Source organism: Aotus nancymaae, unplaced genomic scaffold, assembly GCF_030222135.1.
Source record: "Aotus nancymaae isolate 86718 unplaced genomic scaffold, 86718_ANA_hifiasm-v0.15.2.pri h1tg000040l, whole genome shotgun sequence".
In the NCBI taxonomy this organism is placed as follows: domain Eukaryota; kingdom Metazoa; phylum Chordata; class Mammalia; order Primates; family Aotidae; genus Aotus; species Aotus nancymaae.
The window spans coordinates 124639962-124652393 of record NW_026988454.1 but is presented as its reverse complement, the minus strand read 5'-3'; the positions used below and the strand labels follow the sequence as shown (position 1 = coordinate 124652393).

General features: G+C 42.9%; 1 protein-coding gene across 2 annotated transcripts in view; it reads left to right on the top strand.

Annotated features, from left to right (window-relative positions):
* CMTR1 (cap methyltransferase 1) overlaps positions 1-12432 on the top strand; it is a 48740-nt gene that overhangs the window by 3008 nt on the left and 33300 nt on the right. For both annotated transcript variants that reach the window (XM_012464339.3, XM_012464338.2), the window contains exons 2-4: positions 321-459; positions 8617-8768; positions 10651-10809. In XM_012464339.3, the coding sequence (XP_012319762.1) occupies positions 327-459; positions 8617-8768; positions 10651-10809 (444 nt within the window). In that variant the 5' untranslated portion in view covers positions 321-326. The remainder of the gene's footprint in view (positions 1-320; positions 460-8616; positions 8769-10650; positions 10810-12432) is intronic.

Sequence of the window (12432 nt, the reverse complement as noted above, 5' to 3'; positions counted from 1 at the left end):
GCTACAAGTACCCAAGGTCTTTTCCCCCTGTAGCTTGTGAAGTTGATCCGTGACTTTTTGGTATCTGACACCAGTGGCCCAGGGCTCTCTCAGTCTGTGAGCACCACATTTTCCAGTAAAACAGCTATTACTGAAAACCAGCACTTGGCTAGCATCCTTCCTAGATCTCATTCTTAGGAAGAGGCTATTCAAGTGCTGGCACTGCAAGATGTGTAGAGTTGCCAAATCTCGTGCCGTTGATAATTTACACTTTGGAATCCCTGCTCTGATTCCAGTGGCTCTGACCCAGGGCAGCTGACTGTCTGGATTTATGGTTACAGTTAACGATGAAGAGGAGAACTGACCCAGAATGCACTGCCCCCATCAAGAAACAGAAAAAAAGAGTTGCAGAGCTTGCCCTGAGCCTCAGCTCCACATCCGATGACGAACCTCCCTCCTCTGTCAATCATGGAGCAAAAGGTACGCATGCTTGTGTGGTCTGAGGCCACTGGCCGTCTGGTTATTTGAACTCCCAGTGTCTGGGTGGAGCAGACTGTAGTCCACTGTCCGTTGGTCCCTTGAGGAAAATTAGGAATATTCTACAGAGAGATGTTGGCTATAGACTCTTTTCCCTTCTGCCATTCTCCTACTGAGAGTGGGGAAACTTGTTTTAAATAAAAAATGGTAATTTTTGCCGGGCTTGCTGGCTCACGCTTGTAATCCCAGCACTTTGGGAGGCCGAGGTGGGTGGATTACCTGAGGTCAGCGGTTCAGGACCAACCTGGCCAACATGGTGAAACCCCGTCTCTATTTAAAAAAAAAAAAAAAAAAAAAAGAATTAAAAAAAATGGTAATTTTTCCAGAAGTTTCTTTCTGTTGTTGGTCCTTCAGTAGTTGACACTCTTGCTGCCTTAAACCAGTTAGAAGTAGTGTAAGCATTGAGTGCTCTGTGGTCTTAATAGCTGTAAATGATCCTGGGGCCCTTTTGTAAGGGAAGGCCTCTTTGCTGCTGCAATTGAGCCTAATTCTCACTTTTCACATGCATATTGTTTCTCAGTTCCTTCAGCAGTTGTGGTCAGGAACATCGAACTGTATTGGAGCATTGCTGTGTTCACTGCATTGAGCATCAAAGGATTTAACTGATCTGGTTGAATCTAGCATTTTGCTTTGCCTATCTTTTAGGGTTATTCACAGTTGACATAGGTGCTTTCTGAGAAGTGGTAAAATGTCTGGGAGCTTGCTTCAAATACTTTAAGGTAAATTTGCATTTACCTTGACTTGCCAGCTGTATTAGTTTCCTAGGGCTGCTGTAACAAATTACTACAAACTGGGTGACACAAAACAACAGACATTTATTCTCTCACAGTTCTGGAAGCTGGGAGTCCAAAGATCAAAGTGTCGGTGGGGCCATGTTCCCTTGAAGGCTCTTGGGAAGACCTTCCTTACCACTTCTAGCTTCTGCTGGCTACTGGCATTCCTTGGTGTTCCTTGGCTTGTGGCAGCGTAACTCCAATCTCTGCCTCCACATTTCCTCTGTGTGTGTCTGTATCCAGATTTCCCTCTTCTTATAAGGATATCAGTCATTGTATAGGGCCTGCTGTAATCTAGTATTACATCTTTTGATGATATCTGGAAAAACCCTATTTCCAAATAAGGTCACATTCACAGGCTTTGTGGGGGGAATACTGTATTCAACCCACTGCACCAGCAGGCTTGCATATTGGATTCTCTGTTGGATCACTGGGAAACTAGAATGAAATTTTGTAAAAGATTGGTGACCGAAAGGGTGTGACACACCCTTTGAGGGTAGTAGGAAATACAGTTTATTCACAAGTGGTAAGCTTATTGAAGGGCAGTTACTCATCAGCTGCTACTGAGAAGCTGGTCCAGAGAAAAGCTTGACAGGTGATACAGTGAATGGAGCATTGGTGCAGCTGTAGTCCAGGCTGAGTAAGAAACTCACTTGCAACTTTGTGTGTGGAGGTGTTCATGCCTTTAAAGCAAGCTTGTCCAGCCTGAGGCCCATGGGCTGCATGTGGCCCAGGATGGCTTTGAATGGGACCCAACACAAATTTGTAAACTTTCTTGAAACATGAGATTTTGGGGGGATTTTTTTTTTTTTAGCTCAACAGCTGTCATTAGTGTATTTTATGTGTGGCCCAAGACAGTTCTTCCAGTGTGGCCGAGGGAAGCCAAAAAATTGGACACCCCTGCTTTAAAGTCACTGTAGATTCCAGGTAGGTGGGAAAGGCTGTATGTAATTGGAGTTCCTGAGTGGGAAGGCAAAAACTTACTGGATGCGATGGTTCTGGAGATTCTTGAGGAAAGGGAATTTTACCTCTCACCTGGAATTTGAGCAGCGTGGTGAATATAGAATCTCCTTGGATAGGGGTATTGGGAGAGATGGCCTGTAAGGGAAAAAGAGAGACTATGTCTGGGGAACAAGTGATATCTAGTTCTAAGTGGAGCTTGGGGGACATTTGCTCTCAAGTAACATCTCTTTAAAGTAAGGCAAGGACAATTCCCAGGTAAAAGAAGGTAATTGTATAAGGGTAAAGATCCTTGAAGGAAGCCATTCCGATTTAAATTTCGAGCTTTTGTGACTGAATTGAGATTACCCTTCCCCCTTCTCTAGAAGTGGTACTATATGACTCTGTAAGGATTGACTATTGCCGTTACGTGTATAGAATGGAAATCCAGGCTGGGCATGGTAGCTCACGCCTTTAATTCTAATACTTTCAGAGGTCAAGGTAGGCAGATTGCTTGAGCCCAGGAGTTTGAGACCAGCCTGGGGAACATGGTGAAAACCCATCTCTACAAAAAAATACAGATATTAGCTGGGCATGGTGGTATGCACCTGTAGATTCAGCTACTCAGGAGGCTGAGATGGGTGGATCACTTGAGCCCAGGAGGTAGAGGTTGCAGTGAGCCAAGATTGTGCCACGGTACTCCAGCCTGGGCATCAGAGCAAGACCCTGTCTCAAAAAGAAGAAAAAGAGTGGAAATCCAGAAATGTGGATTTCCTTGTATGTGCCTGGCAACAGGCCACTTGGTTCTTTCATTTGCAGAAAATGAGATGGGAGGCAGAGGCAAACCAACATTTCTGTATTTCTGTAGGTTAGTTTATTTTAGGAAGGGGCAGCTCTGCATTGACGCAGTAACTGAGGGCAGTATCTTTATCAGCAAGAAAGACTGCTGTGCCTTCTTTCCTACCATGTCTGGGCCTGGAATAAAAGCTCAATAAATAGTTACTGAGTAGAACTGATAAAAGGCAACAATAACATATTTTCCAAGAAGCTTAAAATGTTTCACATTTTCCATTTTGCTTATCTTCTCCAGTCTGCAGAAGATCATTTCATTAAGTACTTAGCATTTATATCATCTGTGTTCTGTATCAGATTCTCTTAGGTGTCCCCTGGACAGTATACCCTGGTGGTTTGCTGTCTGCATATCCCCTGAAATGTATGTGCAGCTTTCCTATTCAAATCATTGTATTAAAGCAGGGATGTTTCCATTTACTCCAGCCACTTCTACGTGAACATAATGTTCAAATAGATGATTGAAAAATGCTTTTTAGGGAGGACAATTAGAAAAACAAAACAGTAGTTACTATTTCTGTATGGACCTTATTTCTTCTTCCTCTGCTAAATCAATGTGGTGACTCATTATTAGACTTATTTAGTTTTTTTTTTTTTTTTTTTTTTGCGTCGGAGTTTCACTCGTTACCCAGGCTGGAGTGCAATGGCGCGATCTCGGCTCACCGCAACCTCCGCCTCCTGGGTTCAGGCAATTCTCCTGCCTCAGCCTCCTGAGTAGCTGGGATTACAGGCACGCGCCACCATGCCCAGCTAATTATTTGTGTTAGTAGAGACGGGGTTTCACCATGTTGACCAGGATGGTCTCGATCTCTTGACCTTGTGATCCACCCGCCTCGGCCTCCCAAAGTGCTGGGATTACAGGCTTGAGCCACCGCGCCCGGCCTAGACTTATTTAGTTTAATCAGTGTGTTTATTTTACATTATTCACATGGGAGCTGCATTGCCAGGTCAAAGACTGATGTCTGGCCAGAGTAAAGAAGGAAAGTGGGGGTGTTGTCATGGCCACGTGCATCATGTGATCTTTTGAGTATTTTCAAAGGAGTTTGAAGGCATTTTCAGGTGTATATACACTCTTGCAAATTTGCTGACAAGTAACTTTTTGAAATAAGGAGAGGCAGATGAGGTCGTTTTGTTCTTTTTGGTTGGTTTTCACAGGGAAACTGTAGTGTATACCCCAAGAAAATTTCTTCTCTCCTTAGCTGTGCATCTAGTGTGGGCTCCTGGCCCTCCTGCAGCAAGTTGCTTTGGAAGTTGCCAGGCTCCTTCACCAGTATCACATTAAAGGCACCTTCCTCTCCACTAGGTTTAATTCTTTCCTAAGTAGGCTATTTGCCCTGAAACACCATCGCTTTCCTGTCAGCCCAGATTCATGACCTTAATCAAAAGCTTCCTTTATCGGTATCTGTTTAAATTGCTCTAACAAGTTACCATTTGTCTGGCATGAAGGAGAAATTGAGTCTTTAAGCAGAAATGAGTTTATTTCACAACAGTTGTTAAGCAGAATGTGATGTTTATTAAAATTCATAATTTGTTTTTCTGTATCTGTGTGCTGCTCACCTTGGCCATTAGTGGTTGGAGCTGCCCCCCTTTGTGTGTTGTCACTGTCATTTTTCAAACATAGTATCTATATTCTTTATCTTTTTTTAGAGACAGGGTCTCACTATGTTGCTTACACTGGCCATGAACTCTTGAGCTCAGGTGATCTTCCTACCTCAGCCTCCCAAGTGGCTGGGTCTACAGGCACATGCCACTGTGACCAGCTTGTCACTGTCATTTTTTTGCCAACAGCCGGAAGACATTTGATTCCTCTCTAAAGTTGAACCTTTCTTCCTTGTAATGACTTAATAGTGATTTCTGACAGGTAGAGAAGAAATCTTAAAACCCCAAATACTGTTTGGCTCTCTGGTAGGTTTTAGGAGGGGAGCTCCCTGGAAGGTAAATGGGAATGCCATCCAGCTTTAGCAAATTCTTAATGAAACTAATGAGTTGAATAGACTGACCTTATCACTCCTATTAATTTATAACCTCATTACAAAATTATCTGCTTAATGTTTGCTAAATTCTTTATCAGTCTTGAGAAGCTAAGCCTCCTCTTTATTTCCAGCCGCAGCCGTGACAGTTGTCTCCCTTTCATATGAAAAGAATGACCTCAAAGGCCCCTGAGTAAGAATAAGTAGTGGCTGTAGCAGTCTGTGGACATCAAGAGTAATCTAGGGAACTTTGTCTTAAAGCATGTCAAGCTAAGAAGTGGCCTCCTATACCACATGAATAAAAGAAATAAATAAGACTTATTTGCTTATCTGGCACACTTCTTGATCTTACAAGGAATTGCGTAGTTACTCCCATTAACCTCACTCTTAGAACCCGGAAAGGATAATGTACATTAGGTAACACCTGGGGAGAAAAAGTAGGAGGAAAAAGTCTTTGTGCCAAAATCTGATACTGGAATTTTGCACCAGAGTCACCACTGATTTGCTTAGTGAGCCTTCCACTAAAATTTGGTTCTCCCTGTCATTTTTGCCCAGAGACATTCTGATGACAGAAGGAAACAAAAGATCTCTCTTTGAGGTTCTAGGGTGGCAGGAACCCTTTGTGATTAGTCAGGGCCCTGGATCCCTGGGCTGCCAAAAAGAAACTTTAGGGCTGTGCTTAGGGAGCTGCCCACATTCCTGCTACCACCTGTTTCTGTATTAAGCAGTACAGATTGAAGGCATGAAAGCAACCAAGTGAAGAGAATCTACACCTTTGGAGGTGCAGTTCTTTAGCATGTGGGGACTCTGTTGCAGAGTGCATCTCTGTCTGCATGAGAGAATAGATGAGAGGCCATGGAACAGTCTTGAGCCACTTAGAAGGCCTTTCCCCTCAGATCTGCTGCTCCTGGAAGATTTCTCTGGAAAGGAACCAACCTCTTTCCAAGGCTTGGAATGGTAATCTATTTATTTATAGCTTTTTTTACCCTAATTTTCAAACAAGTACATTCTTGTGTCTCACAAACGCAGAAAATGCAGGAAAGTACGAAACAAAACAAATAGCACTTCACCTCTCGGTTTCCGTGGTTACTCATTCTTAATGGTCTGGGTTTTCTGAGTGGCACACTCTGGCATGTGTGATGTTTGCCGGATTGGTTCATGTAAGCAAGTCAACTCTTTGTTAAGAGAATTGGACAGCTACCTTAAAGGGAAGGGCAGATTTTGTGCCTCTCATACAGGGACATTCTGAACCAAAATTTCTCCTTGCTAACTTATTAGGAGCCAGAATTTTGGTTTTCAGTTTATTCTTTCACACATGTTCACTTGTCTTTTCTTTCTTTTGTAAAATATTATATCCTTGAAAATGCATATTTATCTATTAGATTTTTAAGATCTCTGAGGTTGTTACTTTTGCATAGTACCCCATTACATATGGCATGATCTTTTATAGAATAGGTGCTGAACCAGTGTGGTAGTCTGATCTTTTAAACAGTATCAGTGTTCTGAACTATGGCAGATGTCCTAATTCAACCTACTGGTGGTGGGGTGGGGTCGATAAATCATAGCCCCAGGAGGGTTCCCCTCTCGGTTAAGATAGAGAGATCCCATTCTCATCCCTAAACTTTTTTTGTTGTTGTTGAGATGGAGTCTTGCCCTGTCGCCAGGCTGGAGTGCAGTGGCGCAATCTCGGCTCACTGCAACCTCCGCCTCCTGGGTTCAAGCGATTCTTCCGCCTCAGCCTCCCGAGTAGCTGGGACTACAGGCTCGTGCTACCACACCCAGCTAATTTTTGTATTTTTAGTAGAGACGTGGTTTCACCATGTTGGCCAGGACGGTCTTGATCCCTTGACCTCATGATCCGCCCACCTCGGCCTCTGAAAGTGCTGGGATTACAGGCATGAGCCACCATGCCCGGCTGTCCTTAAACTTTTGAGGCCTGAACAGCTTGCACTACTTATAAGAGGAAATTATCTTAAGGAGTTATATACTCCATAGGTCCTTAGGAAAGTGACACTTGGCTGACATATCTCTACATTTACAACAGTAATCATTTAATTAATTTCTATTAAATGGAAAGCCTCAGTCCAGGTATTGGGTACAGAATTGACTGTGACAGAGTTCCTGCTCTCCAGGAGTGACCGTATCCAGTGGGGACAGCAGGTGGCAAACAATAACTGGCTCTAAGGCAGTGTGATGAGTGCTGTGCCGATGACACTGGTGCTACTGGAGCACAGTGGAGGGAGAATCAGTTAGGCCTGGGGTGCTGAGGAAAGCATCATTCTTCTTGAATGTCAACCTTTAGCAGGTTTTTGTTCTGGTAGGGAAATGGATGAATCAGTGAAGATTGGCTTCAGAATTATGATGTAATCTTCAAATTAGAAATACCTGAATAGTGAATACCTCGGGTCTATTAAAAAATGTTTTTACACACTGCCTTCTGTGCCTTTCCCTCAGCACTTCTCACAAGCAGCCAAGTTGAATCAACACCCTTTCTCAGTGATGTCCCTTCTTCTTCAAAGGACTTATGCCACATTGCTGTCAGTTTTTGCATGTTTATTTTAAATTGTAATAGATAATATATTCACGTGGTTCATAAGTCAAAAAATACAAAAAGATAGCCAGTGTAAACTCTCATGATATAAAAATGTAATTCAAGTTTCACTTTCGCTTTCACTAGTTCCAACTAATCATTTTGGTATTCTGTCTCCAAGCGCCAACCCCTGAATGTGTGAATAATCACTTTTATTGGTCTTCTTGTATATCTTCCCTTGAAAAGCTCTTTTTGCAGTTATAAAAAATGAAAATATGTTAGCCTTATGATGGAATTGTTGAAAATGGAATCAGGCATCAATGTTTGAATATTGATATTCAAATAGTAACTACCAACAGCAAAAATAACAACCATATCTTCAGTAAATACACTTTATATTTGACAATGTACTTTTTTTTTTTTTTTTTTTTTTTTGAGATGGAATCTCACTCTTTTTGCCCAGGCTGGAGTGCAGTGGCACAATCTTGGCTCACTGCAACCTCTGCCTCCTGGTTCAAGCAGTTCTCCTGCCTCAGCCTCCCAAGTAGCTGGGATTACAGGCGTGTACTACCATACCTACCACACGTCTATTTTTAGTAGAGACGGGGTTTCACCATGTTGGCCAGGCTGAACTAGAACTCCTGACCTCAAGTGGTCTGCCCTCCTCAGCCTCCCAGAGTTCTGGGATTACAGGCATGAGCCACCACGCCTGGCCCACTATTTCACTGAATCTTTAAACAATCCTGTGAAGCAGACATTACTGTCCCAGTTTTGTAGTGGAAGAAATTGAAAGGGTGGGGAAGGAAAACTGTTATTTTTGAGCTCCCATTGTGTCAAGTCCATTAGGAACTTTCAGTGGTGACTTGCCCAAGATTACATAGCTAGTAAGACCTAGAGAATAGATTTGACCTTGGGTCATTTAATGAACTTCATGTGCGCTATGTGTACACTGGACAGTAATTGAATAAATGAAACTTGAACTTCTGGAGGCTGTTTTGTGCCATAAACCTACCTAAACATTTTCCTTTTTCTTTTTCAGCATCTGCTACAAGCCTTAGTGGGTCTGACAGTGAGACTGAGGGGAAACAACGCAGCTCTGACTCTTTTGACGATGCATTCAAAGCAGACTCCCTTGTGGAGGGAACTTCTTCTCGCTACTCCATGTATAATAGTGTCTCCCAGAAGCTTATGGTATGTTAGTGCTTGGGTTGGGTTTCTCAAGCCCCACCAGCAGAGTGAAAGAAGGGCAATTTTTCCTGGTATGAAAAGAAGAAAGGTTTGGCCATAGGTTTTTTCCTTTGCTTATCAGCTACTGAAATTTAGCAGAGTGTGGCCCACTTCTTGATAGAAGTATCTATCACATTTGTATCATCTATGGGAAGCGACTGCTTAGGCCTGGTTCTGCTGGTCTGTCCAGGACTTGATCACCTTTTTGTATCCTTAGTAATGAATTTGTATTATTAATGTGTGAATATACTTCCCTGAACATGGATGTTTGTCAGTGGGTAAAGAAGCTTCTTGCTGTGAATTTTTGCTCTGGTGAGTGGTCTCAAAAGAAATGACTAAAATCCTGTTCAGTCCCAGATGCCTAAAATAAATGGAAATATTCAATTTATTCTTTTTCTGAAACAAGGCCCAATTCTCTTTCCCAACTTTCATGCCTCATTGATATATCACAAGAAGAATGGTGAATAGGAAGACCTGTTCATATTCCTTAGTGTATGTGCAGACATTAGAGAAATCCAAGTTTACCTTCTGTCTAGCTTTAGAGATATTATAGTTGGGCTGGGTGTGGTGGCTCACACCTGTAATTGCAGCACTTTGGGAGGCCGAGGTGGGTGGATCACTTGAGGTCAGGAGTTTGAGACCATCCTGGCCAACATGGTGAAACCCCATCTCTACTAAAAATACAGAAAATTAGATGGGTGTGGTGGCTGGTGCCTGTAATCGCAGCTACTCAGGATGCTGAGTCAGGAGAATTGCTTGAACCTGAGAGGCAGAGGTTGCAGTGAGTTGAGATTGCGCCACTGCATTCTAGCCTGGTTAATAGAGTGAGACTCTGTCTCAAAAAAAAAAGAAAGAAAAGAAAAGAAAGAGAAATATTATAGTTAACCCCTCCATTTTCTCTTGGATTCATTTAAGAATGAGAATTGTCACTGCTAAAGTCATAGGTCAGGACTTTAGTTTGGAGGCCAGAAGCTTTGGGGAAGTTAAAGATGGGGAGGCTTGTGGCTCAGTCAGTCTGTTTGACCTGGGAGAAGTATTTGTGGCTACGATAGGAATTCCATCCAGCTCTTTAGCTGGTAATACCCCTTTCAGAGGGGATATAGACCCTCCAGGGAAATTTAGATCTTAGGATTAGAGGTTTTTTTAATTAGGCAGGAGTCTGTGGGGTTTGGGATTCAAGTCTCTAATCTTTGGGATATATACCTGGACTCAATAACTCTGAAGTTTAGTGTGAGCTTATAGATAGTTGTGACATTTTAAAAACGGCTTTTGTCCCGGGGTATTATAGTACCTCCCATACCTCACTTTTACATGAGCCAAGTTTTTAGTTCATCTTTTTTTTTTTTTTTTTTTTTTTTTTTGCTAAAATCTGCTGAGACTTCATAGTTCATCTCTTAAGTGGGCTCCTGCAAAGCCACTTATCCTTGCCTAGTAAGGCTGTTTGACTGGATAAGGGTAAGGTAGAAGTTACTGCTTGAAGCGGTTCCATTTAAAATTATGTTCTCTTTATCAACTCTACTCTAGATCTGCTTCTCACTTAATCAGACAAATTAGCTGGAAGAGTAAGTTGTGCGAATGTCCGATGAGATTCATTAAGTACTCTGGGTGCTTTTAATTATGGCTGTGAAGTCCCTTCTCATTTATCTAGTTTCTGGTTGCCCTAGACTTTAACCTCCAGAACAGCCAGCCACTGGGCCCACAGTTATACTGCAGTTATTTATTTATGCTTTTTTTCTTCATTAGGCTAAGACAAACTTTAGGCCTTACTCATCTATATTTCTTAGGTTTTAGCACACTGGCATGTGATGGACCTAATTAATTGTGCTCTGTTACTTCTCTTTTTCAGGCCAAGATGGGCTTCAGGGAAGGTGAAGGATTGGGTAAATACAGCCAGGGTCGGAAGGACATCGTTGAGGCTTCCAATCAGAAAGGTCGAAGAGGCTTGGGTCTGACACTCCGGGGCTTTGACCAGGAGCTGAACGTGGACTGGCGAGATGAGCCAGAGGTAACTGTTACGGGGAGGAGGAGATGGAAAAGCCACTTGTGTTTTTGGATGCATGGCTTTAAGAAGCCACATAAATAAACTAGAAATCTTCAGAGGCAGTAAGAGCAAAGTGTAACTGGTTTTTTACATGGAAAGTACTGGGGATACCCAGAATAGAAGACAGAAGGCTGGGAAAGATATGGTGGGATGTGGATTTCCTATTTCATTAGGACTGTCTGAGATCAGTGGGTAGAAGAGGCTTGGAAGGTAGTGTTTGGCTCCTTAAAACCTTTAATAAGGCCAGGTGCGGTGGCTCACTCCTGTAATCCCAGCACTTTGGGAGGCCAAGGCAGGTGGATCACGAGGTCAGGAGATTGAGACCATCCTGGCTAACACGATAAAATCCCATCTGTACTAAAAATACAAAAAATTAGCCAGGCATGGTACTATACACACCTGTAGTCCCGGCTACTCAGGAGGCTGAGGCAGGAGAATCGCTTGAACCCAGGAGGCAGAGGTTGCAGTGAGCCAAGATCGTGCCACTGCACTCCAGTCTGGGTGACAGGCTATCTCAAAATAAAACAAAACAAAAAAACTTTAATAAACAGGTAGAGCTCTCCACTAGTGGACTAGGATACCTTGTGAGACAGTGTGCTCTCTCTGCTGAAAGTGTTCATGCAGGCCAAGTGCACCCACTCTCTCATTGTGTGAGTGACTGGAGTAGGTGCCTTCTAAGAAGGTCTTTATACCTCCACAGGTTTATGCCATCCAGGTTCTAAATAGGTGCTGTTTTATGCCACATTGCTTTTCTACTGTGGATTTAATTGCTTATCTACTTGGGTACCAGTTTGTTTTCCCCTTGAAGACCAAAAGAAACTCCCGTTATCCCTTTTCATGGCACAAATAATGTGAGATATTATTTTATTCATTTATTTATGTGCTATCTTATTCCACAAAGGATTTGTAGTGGGTACAATAAAAACACCTAAAAATAGGCCAGGCACGTGGCTCACACCTGTAATCCCAGCACTTTAGGAGGTCAAGGCAGGTAGATCATGAGGTCAAGAGATGGAGACCATCCTGGCCAACATGGTGAAACCCTGTCTCTACTAAAAAATACAAAATTAGCTGGGCATGGTGGCGTGCACCAGTAATCCCAGCTACTTGGGAGGCTGAGGCAGGAGAATTGCTTGAACCCGGGAGGCGGAGGTTGCAGTAAGCCGAGATTGCACCACTGCACTCCATCCTGGCGCCTGGTGACAGCAAGACTCTGTCTCAAAAAAAAAAACACCTAAAAATAACAATGAAATATTACCGTTACGCAGTTGAAACTAGAGAAATTGGAACTCAAATGTCTAGCTTTCCACATCGTTGCTGTAGTTCAGCTTCAGATGTGGCTCTGAACTCTGGAAAATTGATGTTTTATTTGTCTTCCTGAACTCTGGAAAATTGATGTTTTATTTGTCTTCCTGGTGTTCCTGTTCAGGAAAGAAGTCCCATGAATCTGCACGTGATAAAAGCCTAATAAGCCTTCCGAGTAAGATTCTGACAAATGAGGAGCTCATGGGTTCTGGGGCGGGTCTTGCTGTTGCTTGTAGTTGTGGGTGACGAGACCAGCAGACTGGCAGTGTGGAATAGGGTAGA